The sequence below is a fragment of the Culex quinquefasciatus genome, chromosome 2, assembly GCF_015732765.1.
Source record: "Culex quinquefasciatus strain JHB chromosome 2, VPISU_Cqui_1.0_pri_paternal, whole genome shotgun sequence".
Lineage (NCBI taxonomy): Eukaryota > Metazoa > Arthropoda > Insecta > Diptera > Culicidae > Culex > Culex quinquefasciatus.
In genome coordinates, this window is record NC_051862.1 from 180,603,640 (window position 1) to 180,631,592 (window position 27,953).

Below are 27,953 nucleotides of genomic sequence, written 5' to 3' on the forward strand. Positions count from 1 at the left end.
CCTCATCATGCTACCCGTCTTTCCCACTTTTTTATAGACTTTTTGAAGAAACTTTTTTTTATATTTGTGGTTTGCTTGAATGTAAAGTTGATATTTTTGAAATAAAAGCTTTTGTTCTAAAATTACGAGCCTAAAAAAATGATTTTTGAAGATTTTTCAGTAAGATAGGTATGGTTAAATATGGGAGCCACTTCCAAGCTAAATTGCATTCTAAATCATTTCTAACTTTTTGTGTGAGTTGGTGAAGAATTACCCAAAGAATGTAACATGAAATGTAGAATTATGTTTTGGGTTTCTATGGGTTTAGGTGAAGATTTTACAAAAAAAAAACCCAAAATAGATCAAAAGTCGATGTTTCGACACATTGGAAACTTTTCTCTAAAACTTAACCCTGAATTGCTACGTTCAAAAAACGGATTTTTAAAGTTTTGCTCAGATGCTTCCTCTAAATTTGCCCGTATCACAGTAAAAAAAATCTGTGTAAAATCACATGCAAAAGCATGCACATCACCTTTGTGAGCAAAAGCATGTAATATTGTATGAGAAAACGTGTACACAAAAAGCTTGTACAGAAGAAAAATAATTTAATTTTGCACACCCCACAAATTACATCAATATGTTGAAAGTCATATCCAGATTACCAAGTGAAATTATCTGGATCAACACCGATGTAGCTGTAAGTTCCCCATACATCGTACACAGTTAATTCAATATACGACGTACGGGAAACCTACTGGTACATCGGCGTTGGACATAAGATTTACAAGACGGTGAGAAAGCCGAGACGGTTGGGGCGCGGACTTGGTAATCTGGATATGACTCTCAACAGAATGATGTTATTTTTGGGGTGTGCAAAATTTATTTATTTTTCTTTTGTACATGCTTTTTGTGTACACGTTTTCGCATACGATATTACATGCTTTTGCTCGCAAAGGTGATGTGCATGCTTTTGCATGCGGTTTTACCATCGGATTTTTTGCTGTGTAGAAGGGGTAGATTGTGAGATACAATTCTGGTGTTTTCGTCAAAGTTGCTTAAATTTGCAAGTCGAACAACTTTCTAGAGGATAAAATATCTCAAACATATTCCTGAAAAGTTAGATTTTCAAAAACACCCTAATCGTGAACCACCCTAATTTTCAACCAAACCAAAAATTGCCCCTTCCAATTTGCAACAACTCTTCTAAAGAAAGAAAATAGAGTCAAATTTTAAAGAAAAATATGCAATTGTCTGATTTTCTATATCAATAAAATAAAAGTAGCCTGCAACTTTCCAATATTTATAATAAAAATATTATCAAAATTTTCAAATCAAATCAATATTTTTTTTCAACCATTTTAAATTAATATTTGAGTGAAAAGTCCTTTTGCATTGACGGTTGGAGACGATTGTATGGAGACTTGTATAGATGAATGAAAAATTACCTAATCAACTTTTAAAATTCAAAAGTAAATAAAAGATTTTCAAGCCAAATTCCCCCTATCTAAAAGAAAAATCAAGCCCAAATCACCTCCCCTGCACGGTCTTCCCGCGAGCCACCCGTATCAACGCAGCTACCCTGCCCGTACTCCAGAGCAATCTCACTCAAAGTGCTTCAGAGAGCGCTCGCTCGCTCGCTCGGCTCCCGGCGCGCGTTATGTTTAAAATATAAAAATAAATCCACTTTAGTCGCAGTCCAACTAATTCAGTCTGTTCCGTCGTTTGTCCGCGATCGCACGCAACTTTTGGGGTGGCTCGCGCGCTTCAACCTTAACAGCAGAGGGGACCCGAACATTTTTTGGACATTTTCGTTTTTGGACTTTTGAATTACAAATGGACTTTTGCTCATTTACGTTTTTCGGATAGTGCGCGGGCACGGAATTGACCGTGAGAACTGGCCGGCTTCCGGTGGAAATAAACATTGGTCTGGATTCGCGCAGTGGAAAATATGCAAATCTGTGATTAGGAGTTGAAGAGTGGGGTTTTGTGATCCGAAGGGGGATAATACAAAAAGTGTAACGGAAGAAATTTGTCACTTTGAAGAGTTGGTGATTCCGGAGAAAACAAGTAGGTGATAGTGATAGTTGAAGTAGATAAGAACATCAGTTAAAAAGTGATAAGAAGCAATTTGTGTAGCGATTAGAAATTAAAGTTCATCGTCCCAATTTTGAACCAAAAAATTAGTTTGCGTGCAGCGGATTCTTCCTAACTGAAATAATTCCTGGATTTAATCGCAGCAGGATGACCACCGATCGGATCGCTGCACGCCATCCATCATGGAGATGAGGTTATGAACCCGGTCATCCACGCCAATATCGCGTTATTGTTTTCGGGATCCAACTTTTTTTTTGCAAACTTAAAACATTTGAAAAATATTCACCAGACCATCAAGTCAGGCCAAAAACCAGGCAAGGGAGTCCAATTAAAAACATGGTTCTGTGTGTTTTTTTCTTCTCCGCATTCAAATGCAAAACCGTTGATGGAACTAAAAATTTGAATTAGAAAAGCCCGCGGTAAAGTGCTTTGGACAAAGTTTGCGCGCGGTTTTCCAAGTCTGGCGAGCACGTTGACTTTTGCTGCTTCGGTTAAAACAGTGGAAGAGTAGTTTAGTTCTGATTTTTGAACCGGCAGATTCATGCTAGATGGCATGGGGTGGTAGTGAAATGTGATTACAAGGAATGGTGAAATTGTGACCTTCATTAGTTTTTAACAATTGAAAGCAACTCCTGAAGTCAAGGTTACTTTTTTAATGATAATAATTCAAACAAAAAAAAACAATTAAATATTGAATCATTATTACAAAACAAATGTGCTTGAAATATTTTTAAATGAGCTCCCAGAAATACTTCTTATTTACTAAACTAAAAAAAATCAAAAGTGTTAAAAAAACAATTAACACCAAAAAATATTTAAAAAAATATACGCAGGAAAATGCATTTCAAATTGTTTCCAGCTGATTTTACTTCTATTCCATTGTATTGTAAAGTTTTTTGATAAAATATAATTTGTCCCCTAAATTTTGGAGCCAACATGGAGGGGGTTAGGGTGCGACATAAATTTTAAAAATATTGTAAATGGTCTAAATATACTTCAAATTAAACAAATGATGTATTTAGCTTTCAACTTTCAAAAAATTAAAACAAAATTCGACAAAAAAATACTTGTAACATAATCTAGGGAAATATACCCATTTTAATCACCCTAATCCGTTCGACCAATTCTAATCACTTTTGCAGTTTTCGGCTATTAAATCAACATTTTTTGATTTATCAACAATGGAGAGGGGTAATTCTCTACCAACTCACACGAAATCGGGAAAAGTTGCCCCGACCCCTCTTCGATTTGCGTGAAACTTTGTCCTAAGGGGTAACTTTTGTCCCTGATCACGAATCCGAGGTCCGTTTTTTGATATCTCGTGACGGAGGGGCGGTACGACCTCTTCCATTTTTGAACATGCGAAAAAAGAGGTGTTTTTCAATAAATTGCAGCCTGAAACGGTGATGAGATAGAAATTTGGTGTCAAAGGGACTTTTATGTAAAATTAGACGCCCGATTTGATGGCGTACTCAGAATTCCGAAAAAACGTATTTTTCATCGAAAAAACCACTAAAAAAGTTTTAAAAATTCTCCCATTTTCCGTTACTCGACTGTAAAAATTTTTGGAACATGTCATTTTATGGGAAATTTAATGTACTTTTCGAATCTACATTGTCCCAGAAGGGTCAATTTTTCATTTAGAACAAAATTTTTCATTTTAAAATTTCGTGTTTTTTCTAACTTTACAGGGTTATTTTTTAGAGTGTAACAATGTTCTACAAAGTTGTAGAGCAGACAATTACAAAAATTTTGATATATTGACATAAGGGGTTTGCTTATAAACATCACAAGTTATCGCGATTTTACGAAAAAAAAGTTTTGAAAAAGTTACTTTTTGCGTTTCTCTTTGTTTCGTCGTCCGTGTCTGTCGCGGGTGACCATGAACGGCCATGATCGATGACGACCAACTTTTTCAAAACTTTTTTTTCGTAAAATCGCGATAACTCGTGATGTTTATAAGCAAACCCCTTATGTCAATATATCAAAATTTTTGTAATTGTCTGCTCTACAACTTTGTAGAACATTGTTACACTCTAAAAAATAACCCTGTAAAGTTAGAAAAAACACGAAATTTTAAAATGAAAAATTTTGTTCTAAATGAAAAATTGACCCTTCTGGGACAATGTAGATTCGAAAAGTACATTAAATTTCCCATAAAATGACATGTTCCAAAAATTTTACAGTCGAGTAACGGAAAATGGGAGAATTTTAAAACTTTTGGTGTTTTTCGATGAAAATACGTTTTCGAATTCTGAGTACGCCATCAAATCGGGCGTCTAATTTTACATAAAAGTCCCTTTGACACCAAATTTCTATCTCATCACCGTTTCAGGCTGCAAATTATTGAAAAACACCTCTTTTTTCACATGTTCAAAAATGGAAGAGGTCGTACCGCCCCTCCGTCACGAGATATCAAAAAACGGACCTTTGATTCGTGATCAGGGACAAAAGTTACCCCTTAGGACAAAGTTTCACGCAAATCGAAGAGGGGTCGGGGCAACTGCTGTGTGAGTTGGCGGAGAATTACCCAGAGTTGATTGCTCACTTTTACTTGAGCTATTTGTTACTTCGAAACAGTCAAAAACTTTTTATGAAAGCTGTAATTCATGACCAAAGTGCTGATAGGCCGATAATAGAAATAGGCTGAGAAAGGGTATATTTCCCCTATATCAATATAAATTTAATTCTTTCAATGTTGTTTTGAAAAAAAATTAAATATATTCAACAATAAAAAACTGCTTCAAAATTGAAAACAGTTGTGCTACTGTTCAAAACATATATTTTTTTGTTCTTCCTGTCTGTACTCATTTTCAAAATTTGTGAAAAGACTTAAAGTGACCTATTTGATAAAAATTAACAAAATTTAAATTTTTAACAACACGCAATTAATTTTGCCATAAAAAAATTTAAGAAATATTTGAAGGGGGCAAAACATTAAACAAAATTTGCATTGCCATAAAGTTCAAAGCAAAAATAGGATCATAACAAAAATTACACTGAATAAAGCAGTGTTATCATTTCGTCCGACAATAAATAAGCAAAATTTTGCTTTTCCACTCTTCATCTTAATAAAATATCACGAAAGTATAATCACGAATAGAAATCATTTTTAAAAACCATGGTTGAATATTTTATCATTGTTTTTTTTTTTGCATTTTTTATATTAAGTTTTAAACATCACAAAACAAGTGAAAGCTATATTTTTGGAGTTTTTTTTAAAGGTCCAATAAACCAAATTTTTATGTTTTTCTTTTTGGGTGTTTTTTAATATCCCTGACTCAAGGCAGTTTCAAAAACACCCAAAAAGCTAAAACTGGAAAACCTTTTAAAAAAAACTGCCTTATTTTTTCTTTCAAAATTCTTGTCATATTTTTAATGAAAAAAAAACAAAAAACCGATTTTGAATAGTGGTTTATACCAGAAAAATTTGGCATTTTTCTTCGAACCACAAATATATATTTTTAAATTCAAAACCAAAAAAAAGAAAATCTAATATTAGACTTTTTCGAAATGTATGTCATGATTTTAAAATGTTTAAAATGGATTTTTCAAGGGATCAGAAATAATTACGGATTATTGAATTCTTGACATTGAAAATCAGACCCTGAGTTTCACATTACAAAATCAATTTTATTGTTTTTTTAGGGAATGAAAGACCAATTTTTAATGTTTCTTGGACGGTTTTATCGGAAATTTTCTCAATACTAAAACAATATTTGCAGAAATGGTTACCGTAAAACGGGGTGACTTTGATAGGTTTGCAAAATGAAGAGAACAATTAAAATACGTACGGAATTGTTGAGAATCATACTGATCGTGGTAGAAAAGTGTTCAAAGTACCTCAAAAAGCACTTTTCAAAAAAATTTGAAAAGTTTAAAAAGTTAGTTAACTATAGCTAAGAAAATGTTGATGAAAGTCATTATTTTAAACTTCTCAATGTGTCATGATTTTCTCAATGAACATGATTTTGAATCAGAAAACGGAATGCATTTTCGGATTCTTTGGACAATTTTCCATTAGGAGATGGTTAAATAAGTTTGCAAACAATAAAAATATGTGTTTTTGAAACACAATTTAAAAAAAACTCTAAATTTATAGGCAATTTCAGTGTGAACTTGTGATTCATGCTTCGAATTTAGTATAAAATGCAATATAAATCGATAATTTTTTAAACAAAACTTGTTTTAACAAATTTCAGGCAAAATACCGACTTCTTAACAATTTTACCTGAAATTTATATGTATTTTGTTAAAAAGCTGATAAACTTAGTTAACTAAAAATATACACATTGATTTTATTTTCTTAAAACTATATCAGCTACTTTAGTGATGGTACATTTAACGTACAAATAAAATTTGAACATCTTTAATATGATTTTAACAAGAAAAACTATAACTATCAAAGTCACCCCGGAATTTAAACTAAGAATTTTTAACGTTTTTCTTAACACTATTGAAAAAACTTTTTTTCCAAAATAGTGCATGGACTTTGTGTGGCCTACCCCGGTACATGTTTTAAAAATAATAATCTTGAGAAAACCCTTACCTGTTCGAAAATATTCCAAAAACAAATTGAAATCCTATCCAAGTCACCCCGGATTACGGTACTCATAGGCAATATTTTTAAATATGGATACAAAAAAAAGCTAATTTCCCAAAATCCATATTTTCAAGATTTTTTTTATATATTTTTAAGGGGACCATTGCACCAGTTATTGAAAGAATAGTTTTTTTAAGTTTTTCTTCTTGTCTGAATAGTTCTAACCGACACCTATTACTTTGTTGAAGACTTCAAATCGATCCGAAAATTTCATCCCAAAAATTGTTTGGAGACTGAGCAAACCAAATAAAAAAAAATACAAAAATTAAAATGTTTAAAATTGAAACATAGGCCGATTTCATATTCAAAAAAAATCCTGAGCCTTTCAGGCCAATTCAATAAAAACACAAATTTTCGTAAACTTCAATCTTCTCTAAAAGTAACACCCTGAAAAAAACCTAAAGAATTTATCAAAAACAAACAAAAATAGGAAAATATCTTGCAGGACCACCCCACAATCAACCATCCTTCCTCCCAAACCAATAAGTGTTGTTTGCGTGTGTGTACCTTCACGTGTGTGGGTGGCGATTGAAGTTTTATTGACCTTGCCTCGGTGGGAATCTGCTGCTGCTGCTGGTCAAATGCATCGCATGTCACAGTTTTGTTCTGTTGCTCTTTTTTCGAATCAAGCCCAACCAACCCAACCATGTATGTACGCCAGATATTTAGATGATAATTAACAAAGCTGGCGATGCTCTGCTGCCACGTTCAGATCAAAATGGGATTATTTTTTCAGAAAAATTAAATATTTTTTGTCAAGTTGAACAAATCGTGTTTTAACTTAAACAATTAGAAGAAAAAACTATATAATATTTCGACTCAGTAATTTTTATAAACCCTTTTCGAATGTTACCACCGATTAAGCACTAAAACAAGTGGCTCTTTATTCTCTACGTGAAAAACTGTTCTGGTGGATGGCACCCACGGCTATTTCGTAATATTTTGACAGTGACACTAAGTCGGAGCGCGGTTTTGACATTAATTTCGGTTGTTTTTGGCGCTCTTTTTTTATTTTGGAAAACTGTTTTGAACCCGCATTGGGGTCAATGTTAGTTGGACCGGTGCGTGCGTGCAAAGTAAGAACAGCCCGCAAAACGGTTGATATTGATCAGCTCGAATTGAGTATTGTTTGTATTTTAGATTTTTGTGGATTTGAAGTTGTCACGTTCATTTATTTTGCAACATAAATAATTCCTGAATTTTGGTGAGAAAACCCACAAAAAATAAAAATTGTGCTTTAGTTAATTACTGATCAAACAAAAAATTAGTAAAGCATGGTCTTATCTAATGTAATAATAAAATCTTGGCTGAATTGGTTGACACCTAGATTTGGTTCAGACCTATTTAGAGATAATCATGGAAAATTGATTGAGAAATTTATGTTTTGGAAGATATGTATGACTCATCAAGGCTTAAATAGATTGAAAATTGATGAAAAAAAAGTTCAATTATGATAATGAATTACAAAAAAATACTCTTAAATTTTACATAATTTTGATAATTTTTCAAAACAAATACAAAAAAATACTAAAAACAAATGTATGGTAGAACTGCGTATTAAAAAAAACTTATTTTTTACCTGAAATAAACTTAGATTTTTTTTTATTTTTATTTCACCAAGTACAATAACTACATTCAAACTAGATTCAATGAACTCTGTCAGTGTCTACCAGTTTTGAAAATGTATTTTTAATAGCCCATGAAAGAGTGGACGCATCAAAATAAGTCATTAATTCCTCCTCTTTGATGATTTGCCGAAAAAATTGATCAAATCACAACAAGTTGTCTCAAAAATTCTGAATGAAAAAATAGTCGCAGAATTCTTCACCACATTGACGAAAACAAAACCTGACTGATTTGCATGTCAAAACAAACGGTTTGACCTCTACTCATTTCCCCATACCATCATCGCGAATAATCATTGTTCTTTGCGCGCTGATCTCGCGGCTCACTGTATTAGTGCTGCTGCTGCTGCCGATCTTTGTTCTAGCAACTCGGCTCCCTTCTGTGACGAGCTGCTGGTTGAACTAATAAAATCTGCTATTTACAGCCCACAAAATTCAGAGCCATAAAATAATTCGCAACTCGTTGAAAAAAAAAGAACGCCGTCAGTCGCTATAAAAATTTTAACTAAAGTTAGGCTGTATTTGTGCAGGCACAGCGAAAGATCGAAATCATTCACCCACCTCGGCTGCTATTGTTTCCCGAGATAATACAAACTAATTCGCTTGTTTGTGTGCGCGATAGTTGTGATAATGGAGGTGCAAACCTTGTCATCGCCACCGCACCGCCGTCACAATCAATGGTATCAGATTGAATGGCCAAGGGTGAAGAAACTGGTGCACCACCCAACTCTTGGGTGACATTGCCATTTTCCTTTGGAGATTTGCCAACACTGATTGTGAGTGAACTTTGTTCCGGTTCTGGGGAAACAGATTAGAAAACAGCTCATCCGAATTATACACACTAAACGTAATTTTATCATGAGCTCACACCATTGATCAAAAATTTAAGACTTCCGGAAGATAGGTTTTTGCGTTTGTTGAATTGTTAATGACATTTTTATCAGTTTTGAAATTGTGTTTTTTGAATAATATTCTGTCAGTATTTCTTCAGTTTCAGTTTCAAGTAAAAGGGATTTTTTTTTTATTTTAAATATTTGCTTTTTATTAGCTCAATAGATTATCAATCGCATTAAATTTACATGATTCTATTATAATACTTTCTAAAGTTAGATTTTTGAAAAGATTATTATGAAAAGATGGTCATCGAATCAATCGAGCATTACTTTAATTTGTTTCATAATGGGCTCCGTTTTAAAATGGTATGGATGTTCAGGTTGAATTGTACGAAAAATGTTCAGATTTTTGGAATTCAACAATATTTCATGAAGTAAAAGCAATAAGTTTGACAAGCTGAGAAAGTTTCCTAAAATTTTCTTCAAAGGCCTAGTTGATCAGACTGCTGGTTGTTGAAATAAATCTTTTTTTTAAGATTGATCAACATATGGGCCTAGAGCAGTTCTCTCAGATTTCGGTCATTCGATTTTTTTTTTGTATTTTTTAATCTGACTGAAACTTTTTTGGTGCCTTCGGTATGCCCAAAGAAGCCATTTTGCATCATTAGTTTGTCCATACAATTTTCCATACAAATTTGGCAGCTATCCATACAAAAATGATGTATGAAAATTCAAAAATCTGTTTCTTTTGAAGGAATTTTTGATCGATTTGGTGTCTTCGGCAAAGTTGTAGGTAAGGATATGAACCACACTGAAAAAATATGATACACGGTAAAAAAAGTTTTGGTGATTTTTAAATAACTTTTTGTCACTAAAACTTGATTTGCAAAAAAACACTATTTTTATTTTTTTTTTTTTTCATTATTTGATATGTTTCAGAGGACATCAAATGCCAACTTTTCAGAATTCCTTCAAAAGATACATATTTTAGAATTTTCATACATCATTTTTGTATGGACAGCTGCCAAATTTGTATGGAAAATTATATGGACAAACTAATGATGCAAAATGGCTTCTTTAAGCTTACCGAAGGTACCAAAAAAGTTTCAGCCGGATTAAAAAATACAAAAATTAAAATTGAAGAAAAGAGACCGATTTCGTAGAGAATTGCTCTAAAATAAGTTAAATAAAGAAATGGGATTTTTTTCTGGATAGTCCCTATTATAATCTACAACTTTGTCGAAGTCGAGTCTTTTATTTTTGTTGTCATTTTAATCTACAGTGTAGATTATATGAATCGATTTGATAAAAAATGTCGTGGTGTCCGATGTTTGCTCATGCGATCTTTGTTTTGTCATATCTCGATCAATTGTTGGCCAAATTTCTGCCATTTTTTTTAATTTGTAAATGTTAAGTCATTTTTAACAGTTTAAAAAAATCATACGTGTGCTCAAAAATTTACTTAAATGGTCATACATATAGTTTACTGCAGATATTTTACACTTAAAATGTTGCATTTAATTAGTATTACAGTTCCTTCTAACGTTACTTTCTCAAATCTCAAATTACTTCCACAGATTCCCACCAGAACACATCTCCAAGCCGATTGCGTGCAATGTCCGCGCACGCCAACGCTCACGTGTAATGAAGTGAATTTATGATCGAATTCGCCGCTGAGGAGCCTGACGCCAACGGCCGCTCAACGATGTCACCGGGACTGTCGCTAGTTCTTCAAGCTACACAACTACGGCGCCAACGGCTGACAAACGGTTCAAGAGTGCCTTCTTGATGTGGTGGAAACTAAATTGAAGTAATTAGGGATCTTCCTCTGCGCTCTTTCTGCAACGGATCTCCGCGGAAGATTATCTTACGGTATTGAGGTGTGTGTGGGTTGATCGAGGTGTTTGTGTGCGTGGGAAGATCTGATCTTAAGGGTTGGATCTTGTGTGAAATCGCACCAAAGACAGTAGCGGATTTGTCAAATTGGCAATTGTTGGAAGGAAAACTTTTTTCTGCTAAGATAATTAGTAATTACGCACGGAGTGATACAGAGACGAAGGATCGCACCAAGGCAGGGTCATCAACCCTTGGCTAATAACGGCCCACCGGCCAAATCTAACGCGATCATCCTAACGGGGCCGCCCGGAACCTGTCGAACCGCGTCAAACGCGAAATGATAATGATGGTCCCAGTCTGAAAATCCGCGACCAGTCGCCCGAACGCTTTCTCTCCGTGTCCAATTACGGTGCGAATTTCGTCTCGCGCTAGGTTCGTCGCTTGTTGTGTTGATGTCTCGTAGTTCTTTTTTTTTCAAGTTTGAGCTTTTAGGGGGCTTGACCTTTTCCGCCAAAAGCATCCGCGTGAGCACCCATTCGACAGATAAAACGAAAAGCCGGCCGCGGAACCACAAAAGTGCTTGAAATTCCTCCCTTAAAACTGAGCAAACCGGCGCGCGCGGCGGAATTCGAGAAAGATCGGTGGCGAAATTTGCGATAATACAAACTGTCCAAGAAATCGGGCCAAAGGAAGTAATCAACATTTTTATTTTTTTGTTATTTAGGTAACACAATCACACAAATAAAAAAAACGAGAACACCTGGGCGAGTGAAAAGGAAAGCTGTGCTAAAAAGAGACGGGGGCAGGTTAAGTTAGTGATTTTTTAATTAGCCCAGACCCTGAAGGTGAATGTTTTAGTGTGTTTAGTGAGATTTTATTGCAATCTTAATTTTGCAAAACAAAACCAAATAAAAGAAGAAAAAGCAAATAAAAAATACGAGCAATGGAGATTGCGAGGTGTAAATACAACTTCCGGACCGTTAGTTCAGGGCTAATGCCACTGCTGCTGATGATAGTGATGGTAGTGATCTCTGCTGGCAGCGTCGCGTCCATCGAAATAGACAACCGGCTTGTCCAACCACAACATGGTGAGTATTGACAGTTGTTTGTACATGTTAATTAGCAATATCAATAGCAATCAATTCCAATTAACTGTGGCATCAATGTATCGTATCTGCAATCAAATTTAAGTTTCTCCAGGGAAAGCTTAATTTGTATATCGATGCCGATGTGCTCTCTTGTACTAAGCTTGCTGGGAGTCCTATCTAGATAGTACAAGAGTGCACACGGGCACCCTTTCTCGGCCCATTTCTAATATCGGTTTATCAGTACATAAATCATGACTTACAGCTTAATAAATAGCTCAAATAAAAGTGAGCAAGCAAAAAAAAAGATGAATTCACACTTTACTCTATTTTTTGAAAACAATAATACTTTGTTGCCGGGGCCCGTGGTGTAGAGGTAAGCGTGGTTGTCCCTCATCCAGCCGGCCTGGGGTCGATCCCAGACGGTCCCGGTGGAATTTTGCGAGACGAGAAATCGAGAACGCCAAGGCTATGCTGTAGAGCTAATAATTTATTTATAACATAACAGTTTGTACTCATTTTTATAACATAATTATACATTTTTTTTTTTTTCTGAAAATGCAATTAGATAGAATACATATTTAGAGTCGAACATATTCTTAACACTCTACTGCCCAATTTTTTTTTAATATTTTATTTTCCGAGATCAGGAGGTCATTTTAAGCAACTTTTGTTCTATGATAAAGTTTTCTTCCCTTGTTTTATGTTTTTCTTGTTTTATTTTTAGCATTTTTATTAGCATTTATCTTATTTAGTTTATGCTTGTTTTTTTAAAGTATTTGGCCTATTCTATCACAACCTTTCATTGCATTTTTTCATTCTAATTTTTTCACTACACTTCAAAAATTACGGCATACTTTCTTTTTACTTAAGGGACCATCCATAAACCACGTGGACACTTTTTTGGGAATTTGTAACCCCCTTCCCCCCCCCCCCTCGTGGACAATTAAAAATAAAACAAGTCAAACTTTCAACCCTAATTTTTCATAAAATTTTATTTTTTTTTTTAAAGAACAAAATTTGGTTGAAAAATGTTTTTTTTGCGAATGTAGAGGCGGGTTTGGGATGAAGGGGGTTAATCAGGAAAGTGATACACAACTTTCTAAGGGCCATCAATAAACCACGTGAATACTCTGGGGGGGGGGGGGAGGTGGTGTATAAAAATTCCGAAAAAGTGTCCACGTGATTTATAGATGGTCCCTAAACCGTTTTGTAATACACTTGGCTTTAAAATTTTTAATATTTAGCTAAAGTTTTTAAGTATAATTTTGAAATCAAATTACTTTAATATTCGATTTAGTGCTTTCGAAAATCTGTATGTTGAATTGGACATTTTGTGATAGATGTGATGTCTTAGACAAAGTTGTAGGTTAGACTATTAGAAAAATTACCCTTTGTAGCCATTGCAAATATTTTTTGAACTTTATGTCTCTGATCAAAATCGAAGGGGGGGGGGCAAAAAAGGTTACAATATTTAAATTAAAAGCCACATTTTTAACAGTTAAATGAAACAAATGTTTTAAAATGCATTATACCCTTGTCCAGTTGATTTGCAATCATAAGTTTCCGAAATACCTAAGTATTGACGAAAAAAAAAAGTTTTAGAGGTGCTATACATTGGAATTAAAAAAAAATAAACAAAATTTTTTTAAACTAGCTCAATCATGCTAAATATGATTATGAACACCGAAAAATCATTTCAGATTGTTATCAGTTGATCAGACTTCTATTTCTATTGAAATTTTGTAGATGTTTGAAAAAAAAAACAATTTTGCCGTCTGATTTTATGGGCCGATTTTGAAGGGGAAGTCGAAATAAACTTTGACAAATATTTGCAATATTCACTCTTAAACAATCAAAGTTAAATTCCCAAGTCTGTATTTTTAGATTTTCGATTTTTTAATATGGGTAATTCCCCGCCAACTCACACAGCAGTTGCCCCGACCCCTCTTCGATTTGCGTGAAACTTTGTCCTAAGGGGTAACTGTTCCTGATCACGAATCCGAGGTCCTTTTTTTGATACCTCGTGAGGAAGAGACGGAACGACCTCTTCAATTTTTGAACATGCGAAAAAAGAGGTGTTTTTCAATAATTTTCATCCTGAAACGGTGATGAGATAGAAATTTGGTGCCAAAGGGACTTTTATGTAAAATTAGACGCCCGATTTGATGGCATACACAGAATTCCGAAAAACGTACTTTTCATCGAAAAAAACACTAAAAATGTTTTGAAAACTCTGCCGTTTTCCTTTCAAAAATCAAATTATTCGCTCTACACCCAAAGGAAAAATATATCTCAAAATCTGCAACAGTCGATTTGCTGCAGAAAATGTCATATTTTATAACATTTTTTGCAGCAAGCCCATAGATCATTTTTGCCCGCGTGTAAACATTTAAGCGATCTGCAGTTCTCACCAACACATATAACGCTGGCCCGTCCCCGAGCAACACTCCAAAAAGAAGCATATGTTGGTGCTCTTTCACTCACTTTTCATCAAGCGTCCATGGCGCGGTGGTAGCGTGTCGGATCAATAACCAAGAAGTTGGTGGTTCAATCCTCGTTCTGATAAGGGTTTTTTTTTGTGAAACACAACCAAAAAGCCGTCGGTAATGTCGATAATTGTCGGTAACGGGCAAAAATGTCATACCCCTATATCGCAAAAAATGCATGAGGACAGTTTTCATGCAGATTCTGATATACTTTCATGCCGCCATGCATCAAAATCATGCGACCGCCGTTTGGGTGTACAGCATTGCCTTGGCGTTCTCGATTGCGAGATTCCTACTCGAAACTAGGTGTTCGAAGGCTTGATTGTTGAGGCAATTGCAAACCTCTTTTTACACCTTAGCTTCCATCCACCCCGGGATTCGAACTGACGACCTTTGGATTGTTAGTCCAACTGCCTACCAGCGACTCCACCGAGGCAGGACCCAGGGAGACGACTCCTACACCTGGAATGAGCTAACGACCTAACCTTTTTTTTAGGTTAGTCCGGGACCAACATTTACTTCCCTTCCGACGGAAGGCGTGATCAGACCAATCTCGTCTCGAAAAATGCCACCGGGACCGTCTGGGATCGAACCCAGGCCGACTGGGTGAGAGGCAATCACGCTTACCCCTACACCACGGTCCCGCCGTTTTCCGTTACGCGACTGAAAAAAAATGGGAACATGTCATTTTAAGGGCAATATAATGTACTTTTGGAATCTACATTGACCCAGAAGGGTCATTTTTTCATTCAGAACAAATTTTTTAATTTTCAAATTTCGTGTTTTTTCTAACTTTGCAGGGTTATTTTTTTAGAGTGTAACAATGTTCTACAAAGTTGTAGAGCAGACAATTACAAAAAAAAATGATTTATAAACATAAGGAGTTTGCTTACGAGTTATCGTGATTTTAAGAAAAAAAAAGTTTTGAAAAAGTTACTTTTTGCGTTTCTCTTTGTTTCGTTGTCCGTGTCTGTCCGTGTCGTGGGTGACCATCATTTTAGACACAGAATAAAGGGCCATATTTTTAAATATTTTTTTACATATGCAATTAAAAATTATATATAGAAATGTTTAGAAGAAAAAACAAATTTGAAGCACTTTTTTCATGCAGGATCAAATTTATAATCGAAAACTACTTTAAATTTTATTTGAAAAGGTGCTCCTTGCTTAAATATAGCCACTATTGAATTGAATTTGTGATTTATTTTTCGAATTATGAAAATAGTTCTATTTGCACCCATTGCTAATTTTCATTTCATGGCTGACAGTCAAAAAGAGGTTAATATTGTTTTTGATCTTTTGAAATATTAATCTTGATTTTAAAATTAATAAAACAAGAGATCACTAAATTTAAAGATTTATTCTATAAAACTGTGTCTTAGAGATTTTTTTAATAAAAGTTTATGTAGTTCTGTGATGTACAGTGTAAGCTTCATAAATATTCGAAAAAACTTATTAACTCAAGAATGTGTGGTTTAAACTGATCTTAATTGACTGCACTTCTATTTCCATAGAAATGGTGAAGTACCTTGAAAAAAATCCTCTAAATTAAGAATTATGAGGTCACAGGCCTTTACACAATTTATTACTCAAAAGAGATTTTTGCATAATTATAAAGAAGCCGGGTCAATAACATTCCACAAATCGTTCCGGTTTGTTTACGTCATGTCACAAAACGAGCAAAGGAAATATTCCAAAATTATGGTAACATGACACTTCGCGCCAAACTTTCATCTGACATGCCAAAAAAAGATTCCCCCCATTCGCAATCATCATTTATCATCGCAATTTACCACAACACTGATCTCGAAATGGAAACCGTCGAAAATTAAACGGCGCAATCTGTTAGTAGCAGACTAAACGCCGACGGCACTCTCACTTTCGCCCACAAACACAAATAAAGTTGAATCTCCCCGCTGGAAAACTCTCGTTGGCGGTTCTGTTTCATTAACTTGAATGGGAGAGTTCTTGAATTGGCGTGTCGGTTCGAACCTGCAACCTATTTAGCTACACTACCATAGCAGCAGTCCCAGCCATGCAACAAACTGTACGATCGATAGTGATCCATCAATACGGTGGGGTACAATATTTTTATTTCTAGTTAAAAATTGATTCGAATTGATTAATCAATTCCTTAATTTAATACAAATCATGAAGAAAAAAAATATAATAAATTTTGGTTCACATAAAATGTAATTAATTTATGCAAAACCCGTGTTCAGGCCCACCTTTCTTCATCACAATCCATACCAAATATCCAGGGATGCCAGATACACAGATTTGTCTGTGTTTCACAGACATTTGAGCTCGTGTCAGACATTTTTTGAGGTACACAGACTTTTTAAAAACTTCATTGAATTGTTATTTTGTTAAAATATCAATCGAAACTTATTTCGTTAGTCTTCAAATGCTTAAAAACACAATTTTTGATAGATTTGTATGACTGTAAATTGATTTATTTGAATTTTAGACAAAGACACAGACATACACAGACTTTTTCACAGACATTTTAAAAAATCATGTGGCATCCCTGCAAACATCAGAAGGCATCTTCAATATGCAAATAATAGCAAACATCCGCCCCCGAAGCCACCCCATTTTTCCTCCCCCATCGCTGCGACTGCACCATAACTTTACCGGTAGCAGAACAATTGTTTAATCCACGTTTATATAGACAAACAATTCCATCGCATTTGCAGCCCAATGTGGTGGTCGATGACGAAAATTGCATAATAGTGCAGCGAGAGAGTTGCACGCGAGGTGGTGCATCGTTGCGCATCTCGGAATGTTAGACGTCGCGACGACGACGACGACGCCTTCTGGGAGGGAAATTACGCGAAATTCTTGCACGCGACCTGCATCTTCTGCTGCTGGGTGGTGAACTATTGAGTTTGATTTGGCACTTTTACGTCACTGTCTAAAGCGTTTCGGTGTCACTGGGACAAACTGTGGATTACGGTTCAATTGAGCTTTTAATTACTTTGGGAAGGTGTGACAATTATTGCAACATTTTAAATATTACTCTGAAATAGAATATTGTTGCTTGAAAACCATTAAGAAAACAAAACAATAACTATGGCCTATATGTAGAGTAATCATTAAAAGACAAAAAACAGCGACGAACTCGATTTTCAATTTTCGAAACCAAAATTTGAACAAGTATAAATTAGTAGAATCAATAAACATTTGAAATTAATAAATTGTATTTGAGTGCATGCAATTCCATAAACTTAAATCCATTATATCTGCGTTGATGAAATATTTTCTTTTACAAAAATTAAAGTTATGTTTACTACAACTCCAAAGGTTAAGATTATATTAGAGGTCACAGATTTGAGAAAACCTTTTTTTTATGTCAAATGTTTAATTCATCGTCGTATTCAGAAAAAAATAGGTCATTCTCCGCCATGAAGGAAAAGTTCATCAATCGATAGTTACCAAAAATAAAATGAGCTTAATTCGGTTTAAAATACTATAGAAGTATATTTCAACCCTCAAATATCGCCCAAATACTTATATTTGTTTTGGCCAAAACCCTAAAAGAGATAATTTTTGTAAGTTTTGTGCCTCAACTTTTTCTAGATGAGATTAATTCTGTTCGTTTTTTTTTACAAAAGAAATATTGTGTTCCAGTTATCTGGCTAAAACATTGCCAAATTGTAAGAAATCTGAGCAACTCAAAAATAATCAGGGTTCTTCTCCTTCATAAAATATTTACAAATTGTACACATTTCAACACATTTCGAACATCTGACAACAATATTGCCGATAACTGTGAATGGGGCATTTTACCACAAAAAAAATGTTGCAATTCAAATTTTCTTTTTTTATCAAATTTTTTGTCAAAAAATTAAGAAAATTTACAAAAGCCTAATTTACTTTTCTGCGTTTTATAACTGGGTCATTCTCCGCCAACTCATAAGCAGTTGTCCCGACCCCTCTTCGATTTGCGTGAAACTTTGCTCTAAGGGGTTATTATGGTTCCTGATCACGAATCCGAGGTCCATTTTTCGATATTTCGTGTCGGTGGGGCGGTACGACCCCTTTCATTTTTCTGGTTTTTTATCAAGACACGATTTTCAGTGATTTGTAGCTCGCAACCGTGAAGAGATAGAAATTTGGAGTCAAAGAGACTTAGACGCCCGATTTGATGGCGTACTAAAAATTCCGAAAAAACGTATTTTTCATCAAAAAAAAGTTAAAAAATAGTTTTAAAATCGCTGCCATTTCCCGTTACTCAACTGTCAAAAATCGTGAGACATTTAATTTTATGGAAAATTTAATGTACTTTTCGAATCTGAAATAAACGTGGCTTAGTAAAAACCAGAAAAATGAAAGGGGTCGTACCGCCGCACCGTCACGAGATATCAAAAAATGGACCTCGGATTCGTGATCAGGGACCAAAATAACCCCTTAGAGCAAAGTTTCACGAAAATCGAAGAGGGGTCGGGGCAACATTTTCCGATTTCGTGTGAGTTGGTGGAGAATTACCCAACTACAGTACTTGTTTGGTAACTGGATTTAAAGCATGACATAGCTAAATCTCTCCAAGCACAAGCATTTTTTTTTAAGTGAAATATTTGTTTGCATCCACTGACCTCTAATTTCTTTTGCTTTGTTATTAGGCCCAGTTACTAAACAAGTACTGTTATTGGACACATATTAGAAATTGTTTTTTGTTAGTTTTCTTTAAATCATTTTTATAAATTTATTTTTTTGCAATTCAGTTGTGAATCTACGTAGATTTACTGTGATTCTCGAATGTTAAAATGGCCCTTATTTTAATGTTAAAATAAAACTTAAAAGTACTTTTTGGCATCCATTTGAGTGCAATTTTACGCACTTGTTTCGAAAAATAAAACTTTTTGATACTGTTTTTGATTTTTTTTGTCACCTATCTTGATGAAAAATAACATTCAAGAAGGAAGAAAAAATCCTGTTCAATAAGTGTTTTCCGGAATTACTCGTTGCAAAACTTGAATCAGCTCCCGTTGTATCAATCTAACTTGGTAAACCTTGGATAATGTACTAATTGTGCTAAAAAATAATCCTTTTTACAGTCGGTTTTTATATAGAACAAATCTAGTTTTCCACACCTTCAAATTTTACTTTCAAATCGGAAAATCTCAAAGAAGTGGCGTGTTCTTTTTCTTTCAATGTATTTTTTTAGAAAGCCCGTAAAGTTTTCTACATGTTTTGACCACTTTTTGATACTGCTTCGAGATACAGTCCAGACTCGATTATCCGAAGGCCTTGGTAAAAATTTAATTCGGATAGTCGAACCGTGAAAAAAATTGTTTCGTTGTCTTTTTTTTATTGTTGAGCTTTAGTATGATCCCTAAACTACCCAAGTAACATTTTTTTTCCAGGAGTTCTACAAGAGCTCTTCAAGATAGCTACAGCATAGCAATTTGGCCGCGGTAGAATAAAATTCTCTTCAAAACTTCTTCAGGAGTTTGGAAGAGTATTTGAAGAGAGTTTTATCCTACCGCGGTCCAAACTGCTATGCTGTAGCTATCTTGAAGAGCTCTTGTAGAACTCCTGGCAAAAAAATGTTGCTTGGGTGTTCTAAAGTGATTTAGATTTTTAAAATCCAAGATGGCGGCCAAAATGGCGGTGATGAAATATTCAAAAAATGCACTTATTAATTTTATAGGCAATCAACCATTCAAACTTGGCTAAAATTGGTTGCAGAACTCAAATTTATGTTAAAAGCAAGGGAATAAAAAAATGAAAAAAAGTTTTTGTTCGTGATTCGATTATCCGAAGTCTCATACAAATCTTCGGATAATCGAGGCTTCGGATAATCAAGTCTGAACTGTACAGCAATATTTAGAATAGAAATACGAAACATATTTAAAACACTTACGTCCTTCTCAAATGTCATTATCGAGTGCAACTGGCTCCATATACACAAAAATGGCTTATAGGAGTGTAGGATAACATGTCTACAAAGTTTAATTAAAATCGAAAAGAGTGAAAAAAAAAGTACCAAAAAATCCTGTTTTGGACTGGAATTGCTCGTCATTAGATAATAAACTCTAAAATTATTCTAAAAAAAAGATTCTAAAATTCTATACTTTTTTCTCCTTCCACCAGATTGCTTCGAGCGGATAGCCCTGGGCGCCATGCTGCCCTTCGAGAAAACCTTCCGAAATTCGGATACCAATTCACTGAAGATTTGCGAAACACTCTGTCTCAACGACAAGGAATGCCAAACGTTCTCATTTGGGTAAGATCTTTCTATGTCTGAAATCTTAAAATAATTTCAACTGACTTTTTGTCTATTTCAGCATCTCCGGTCGAGGGAACGGCACCTGCCAGCTATCGGCAACCGTCATCGACGCGACCAACTCACGCCCCATGGGCACCATCTTCGATCCCGACTTTGATCTCTACTCCCGCAAGTACAACTGTTTTTTAGAGTCGGGTGGGCCGTCCAATCCTCCGCCACGACCTGGGGGTAACTGTCTCAAAAATACATTTTATATACAAAGCTAATTTTTGCGTTTTGATTTTAGGATTGGGTAACTTTCCAGCCAGCGAACTGCCCCCGGGAGGAACTCAACGACCAACGTCTTCGTTTCCTCCGTCGGGGCCGGTCGATCGACCTGGTCCACCGATATTCACTCCGGCTGGAACGACCGCAACGGGAGAACCAATCTCCACGACAAATGGTTTCACGGACCCAAGACCAACTAGCGAATACCCGGGAACGTTCTCGACCAGTGTCGGAACAACCTATGGACAGTCCACTGGAGAAACGATCCCAGAGACTACCGCTCCCGGTGAGGAGTACTACACCACAAAGGATCAGACCTCGTCAACGTTGACAGGACACTACTCACCACCCACCAGTACGGCATCGGGACCTTCGATATCCAAACAACCAACGGGAACGATGCCTGGTGAAGCACCTACAAAGTACCCACTTGATCTACGACCTCAGTATCCCATTGCATCGGGTCCTTCCCGACCGGGTAACCATCCCTATCAGTACCCAATGTTGTACGAAACCAACTACCCAATGCCAAACAGTAACGAACGGCTACCGGAGATCTACGCCCAAAACGTCCCCACGCTGGACGGTAACTATCTACGACCGGAATACGCCGGATACTTTGGAAGACCTTCGGGACCCTCAGCACCAACGGGTAACATGAAACCGGTGGACAATACCATTACGGGCTACGGCGGAACCGGACCTCAACGACCTCCCCCGGACAGCAAACCATCCGGCTACGGAGGTGGAGGTCCCATGCGCCCCGCAGGATCCGGATCTGGACCAAGCTCATCGGGATACGGTATTACGAGACCAGCACCTCCACAACCACATCCTTCGGGACCTTCCGCAACGGGTAGTGGCATCGGAGACGGCTACAAAGTCACCGAGGACAAGCATGACCTACATCCGACGACATTCCAGCGACGTGAGTACTTATTTCGTAATCATCAGCCCCCACGTGTTCGGTACAGTCTTCCCATGGACAGTACGATCGGCCGAGAGTACCCCAAATGTCAACATTCGCTATACAACGAGCGACTGTACTTTCCAGTCGCACAATCGCACTCGTCCACGCTAATGATAGTGTTTATAATCGAATTTACACGCGTCGCAGAGAATTTATTGCGTCACCTCACCACGCAAAACACCATTTGAGGTTAGAATCGTATAGAACCCTACCACTCTGGGGTGTTGTTGCGGTTGTGGTTCCAGGTGGGTAATTAAGCCCTACCACACAGTACGGTACAGGTGAAAAGTGCACGCATCACCAACCAACGAACCGACCGGCGCATCAGCCAGAGCATGGACTTCAATGGGTCGACACTGAATGACAACCAACTCAACGTTCTAGCCCGGGGAGTTGATGCATCGAACCATACCCACACAACCCATTGAATACAGCTGTCAATTTCAATGTCAGAATGTATGTTATGCTGTACTGCTCATGTATGCTCAAATTGACAGACTGCGCTGGCCTGGCAGGTTGTTTTTAGGCGAAGAACCGTTCTGGCTATTGACCGACCAGGTCACTAGCGCGCCTTCGCCGTTGATGTCAGTTGATTTGGGATGCAGTGCGAATTGATGTTAAGTAGGTGCTAGAAAACATCGTGACGGGGCAGAATTGAACTTTGTGGCAAACTGGCAGAAACTCAACATAATTTACGGTCATGACTCTGTTTTGATTGAAAATGCATCTGATTTTGCATAAACAGCTAGCTTATTTTTAAAAATAATATTATTGAAAGAATTTATAGGAGTATTGCTTAGAATTGATAATTAAAAATATGCATAGTTTAACGGCATAGAAGGTGTCATTAAATATTAGGTCACCCTTAGAATTGATGTTTTCAAATATATAAATGCAAGATAAGTGAGGTAAGAGCACAACCTTTGTGTTTATCAAATATACGATAGTAAATTAAATATAATATTCTTTAAATAAGGCCTCCCTTAATTTGTAACATACACTTAATGTATTTTTTATGAAATAGCCCGAAAAATGCATTCTCCTTTCAATATTAAATTAATTTGATGAAAATGCAGGCCACTAACTGTTTTTAATTTAATACAGAACAAATCATCGAATAGTACAAAATACTTTCAAATTATTCATAAATTTGCTTTAGAGTTGTTATTTAGATTTTCTGAAATTATTTTGTGATTTTTAAATTGGTAGTTTTAGAATGCGATGAAACTTAGTCCATACATTTCCTATATCAAAAGAAGCATTTTTGCATCATTAGTTTTTGGTCATACCAAATGGGTACGTAAATATTTGAGAATCTGTATCTTCAGATCGGATTTTCTTATCGATTTGGTGTCTTCAGCAAAGTTTTAGGTTTAGGTTTTTCTCAAGAATATTATTTTTAAAACATGTTCTGGGGTCGGCCACACATAGTCCATTCTCTATTTTGAAAAAAAAGTTTTTTCAATAGTGTTTAGAAAAATAGTTACGTTAAAAATTCTTAGTTTAAATTCTGGGGTGACTTAAATAGTCATAGTATTTCTTGTTAAAATCATATTTAAGATGTTCAAATTTGATGTGTACGTTAAATGTACCATCACTAAAGTATATATATACCCATATTTTTTTGTTTGGCCATTACGGTGACCTACGCCGTGTTAGGGTGGTCTGAAAAATGGCCATTTTCGTCGATTTTCGCAAAAACCACTTTTTTCGTAATTAAGAGACGCAACTTTTGGTACCCAAACATCTATAGGTCATCGCTGAAATTTTAAAGTTATCGCAGTTTTAGTGAAAAAAGTTGATTTTTTTGCCAATTTCGTCATTCTCCGGTTTTTGCGCGCGGCGCGTAAAAAAACACGGATTTTATTTTTTTTAAGTCATATCTCGGAATCCTGTTAATGAACTCCTCCCATTTTTTAGTATGTTATGTAAAAATGTCCGGGGAATCTGATAAAAATATTTCCAGACATAGGCTCTTTGGTCCAGACACCGTCAAAACGACATTTTAAAGTTTCATACGCCCTTTTCATATGTTAGGCTAGATATTTGAAACTTCTTACTATTTTTCTTTGAAAGCCCAACTTATCACCTTTCATTTGCGTATAAGACAATTGAAATCGGTTAAAATGGCGAGGAGTTATGATTTTTCGAAAAAAGTGGTTTTTGCGAAAATCGACGAAAATGGCCATTTTGCAGACCACCCTAACACGGCGTAGGTCACCCTAATGGCCAGACAAAAAAATATGGGTCTAATTATTTCGGCCAGGGAACCCCCAGAAAAATTTTGAGCCCGATCCGAGGACTTTTGTTTTTTTCCATGCTGTTTTATATACAATTCCCCACGAAAACAGCATGGAAAAAACAAAGTCTATATATATATATATATATATATATATATATATATATATATATATATATATATATATATATATATATATATATATATATATATATATTTTTTTTTTTTTGAAAATAAGGAAAGTTTTATACAATTTTCTCTCTGAGACTTCGAAATTTGGACAATTAGTTTCTGAGATACAACCTCAAGAAAAATGTTAATTACTCAGTTATTTTCAACTGACTATACTCGAAAACTTTTGGTTCGATTTTCAATGTTAAAAAATTACATTAGAGAAATTTTCGGATCTCCTTAAAAAAATAATTTCAAAATTTGCTCTCAAATTTGAAATGAGGAAAATTATTAATTTGTAGACCTTTTCGAAATTTCTGGTTGATTTCTAAATTTAGTAATTAATACTCATAACAACTTGCTAGGATTTATACTAGGAACCATACATTTCTGTTTTGCTTATAAAAGTTTCAGTGAAGTGTATTACATTTTAATCACACTTATTTCATTTTATCTTCGATAGGGTCCTGATGTTAATTTTTGTATACTTCGGTAAAAAATGCGCTCAAAAACCATTTCTGATCACTTTTTTTATTTTACGGCAAAAAAAAAATATTGGCAATACAACAATTTTCGATCGATCAACTGTGGTCCCCTTGGAAAGAGCTGTCAAGTAAGATGCATTCTGTCAAGAAGGACCGGGAGATTACTTTTTTTTTAAATTGATTTAAAAATCCATTTTAAACCCTAAGTGTTCGTTCATAGTACTCAGAAAAATAAGCTTTATCGTAAAATAAAATAATATCAGCAATTAAAGCTTAACCCAATTATTATTGGCATTGACTACTGTAACAGCTTCCAATTAAATTTGAAGTAAAAGTTAATGTAATAATTTATCAAACTACACAGTTTTGATATTTTTTATGGGAAATCATGTCCAAATAATTTATATTACAATATGAAGTGTCTGTTGTTTGAAGCGTTCGGGAATTCAAAGCATGACGTAAGTTGGTGCTCCAGAAATTGACTTAACTGAAGACATCGAAACGATTTTTTCTCTTAGAAGATTACTGTAGAAATGATTGTAATCCCCGTGAAAAAAAATGAGTTTTAAGGAGCGATGTTATAAAATCCAAAAAAAAATCTTCACCGTATTCGGCTAAATTATTCTATCGAAAACGAATTATAAGTTTGCGAGGTTTATTAAAAATCTAAAAATCGATGAAAGTTTAAAAAAGGCAAAAACCGAAAAGCACTTTTGGTAGAATTGATCAAATGGGTGAATCCGGTTGCAATCCGGATTTGTCTATATTTTTAACTGTCAGAAAAGGGGAAAATATGGTCCATATATATTTTATATATTCCACATTCCGTTGAAGTACCCTTTTTTACAAAAAAAAAGTTAAAAGAAATTGATCTATTTGGGTAAAGAACTGGGTGGTATTTGTGCATTACAAAAACCAGATTCTGCATCTATAAATCGAATCACTCATCACTTCTCTGTAAAAGTGATGAACACTATCAACACTTCTGTTAAACAGTTAGATGTACAATGCGATAGATTTTCCACTTGTTCAACAATCCACGAGAATGGTGTTCAGAATGTACCTATATAGAGAGATGCAAGATGAATTTACGAGCACTCTCATTGTTTTTCGTTTGTACTCGAAAGAAACGAACACATGTTCTGAGGGATTTACTACCGTGATGAGTGAAACGAGATACCATCAAAACATATCGTTTCAACATCATACTGATCGTGACGCCGATTGGATCTGTTAAATATTTCTTTTAAAACGTGCAATTTGCTGCACCAAACAAACAAATGATCACATAATTTCAGCAACGTTTAGCCACCAACCACGAAAGCCTTTCCTCTTTCCCAAAAGGTTTAACCGGCCAAGAGTGGATAGCGTGTTGCAGCCCATTTTACACCTCAACCGTTTGTGTGAAGGCCAATCACACCAACCGGCCGGTACATACAACATTTGTCATCGCACAACAGTGCATCACTTCAAAAGAGACCAATTATAATGGGTAATGGCAATGAAATTGTTCTGCTTCCACTCTGAAGTTTATGCTTTTAACCACACTGCTCACCACCCTTCCGCCCTCCCCAATCTTGTTGGCAGTTGCTTCCTCTACAACTACAACATACTATGTTTTGATATGTCAATCAACTGCACACTTGACTCTCGTGAGCATGGCAAGCAAGTGTGGGTGACTGTTTCCAGAGGCGTTGTTAGGGTTAGGGTTTCGCACTGCACGGAGGATAGGCATTACACGAAATCGAGTGCGATTACACGAAATTCAGTTCAGGTACGATTACATACTTTCGTGTAAGAGGGGTCGAACTGGAATTCGTGTAAAATTGAAATTGAAATGTTTCACCGGGTGAAAAAATGCCTGCTGCCTATATTTGGGCGTTTTTGGATTTTCTTTGGGATTCTTATTAAGAGATATTAAATTTAAACTAAAGTATAAGATTGGACAATGTGTTTATTTATTTAAAAATTCTGTACAATAAATAAATTAAAAATAATGCTTTCACAATATAATAATAAAAATAATTGATGTTTTCGAGCTAATACCGCTGTTCCAAGTTAAATGTTCCGCCCACCGGTCCCAACTTGTTTGCTTTTTGGAGCAACCTCAAGCCTCCATTCAAATAAACCTTGGTCTTGGTTCAGCCGGAACCAGCTTTGGTGTTGCGAAGTCAACGCGAATCATTTCCGATTTGCTGTCTGCCACGAACCTAGAGAAAAAGAAAAAAAATGCATAAGTATTATTTATTCCAAATCAATTTGAGCCAGTATCACCCACCGGAAGGTCTGTTCAACCTGCTGCCGTTTTCGGCAGCGGACTGCGCTATGGTCCAGTTATCGTTGTAGGTACGTTGTAGGCGGAACTGACCACAGCAGCTCGGTCAGGTCCCCGCGGCGATGTGGAAACTTGCGGAACGCGCGCTTCTCTTTTAGTCCATCAGCATCAGAAGAATACCTAATTGAACGACATTGTAAGCGAACCTTTCTGGCCGGTTCCGAACGCACACCAGCGTCCTGTCAAGGAAGTTGATGCCCAGTAATTCGTGCGGGACAATTTCGATGTAGATTATGTTCTCGGGAACGTAGCGAATACTCCCGGCAAACAGCATCAACGACAAGCAGGTTGTTAACGTTACGGAGGTCCGGGGTGTAGTACAGAGAAACCTCTTTTTACGCGGTGGCGTTACGCTTTTTGTTTCGTCGATTGCTCTTAAACTACACAATATTTTTGCAAGCTTCAAAAAGCATTTTGTAGAGCTGAACAAAACCTACAAATTGCTTTTGAAAGATTGCAAAAATGTTGCGTCGTTCCAGAGAAATCGACGAAATAAAAAGCGTAACGCCACCGCGTAAAAAGAGGTCTGGAAGCACGCATCCGTCTGCGGGAAAATACTAAGGGTTCGGGATCGATCCAAAGGATGTGGACACATTTTAGCTCAACTCTTAAGGAATACGATACAGAGCCGAGGATCCTGTCAGCTACTTGACATCCTTGATGATCGCGGTATTGCGACGACGGAGCTATGTACAGAAACAGGTCGG

The 27,953-nt window shown here is 35.8% G+C and overlaps 1 protein-coding gene and 1 long non-coding RNA gene across 2 annotated transcripts in view; both read left to right on the plus strand.

Annotated features, from left to right (window-relative positions):
• The first annotated feature begins 1,687 nt into the window (after positions 1 to 1,687).
• Positions 1,688 to 11,965, plus strand: LOC119766788. Its single transcript, XR_005277130.1, has 3 exons — positions 1,688 to 2,046; positions 10,712 to 11,014; positions 11,695 to 11,965. It is a non-coding gene; the product is annotated as an uncharacterized LOC119766788 (long non-coding RNA).
• Positions 11,966 to 11,978: 13 nt separating this feature from the next.
• The window catches only part of LOC6048997, a 47,042-nt gene continuing 31,067 nt past the window's right edge, over positions 11,979 to 27,953 (plus strand). Inside the window, exons 1-4 of the mRNA XM_038252570.1 lie at positions 11,979 to 12,058; positions 20,644 to 20,776; positions 20,838 to 21,007; positions 21,066 to 21,974. Coding sequence (XP_038108498.1) covers positions 11,980 to 12,058; positions 20,644 to 20,776; positions 20,838 to 21,007; positions 21,066 to 21,974 — 1,291 coding nt within the window. The 5' untranslated portion in view covers position 11,979. The remainder of the gene's footprint in view (positions 12,059 to 20,643; positions 20,777 to 20,837; positions 21,008 to 21,065; positions 21,975 to 27,953) is intronic.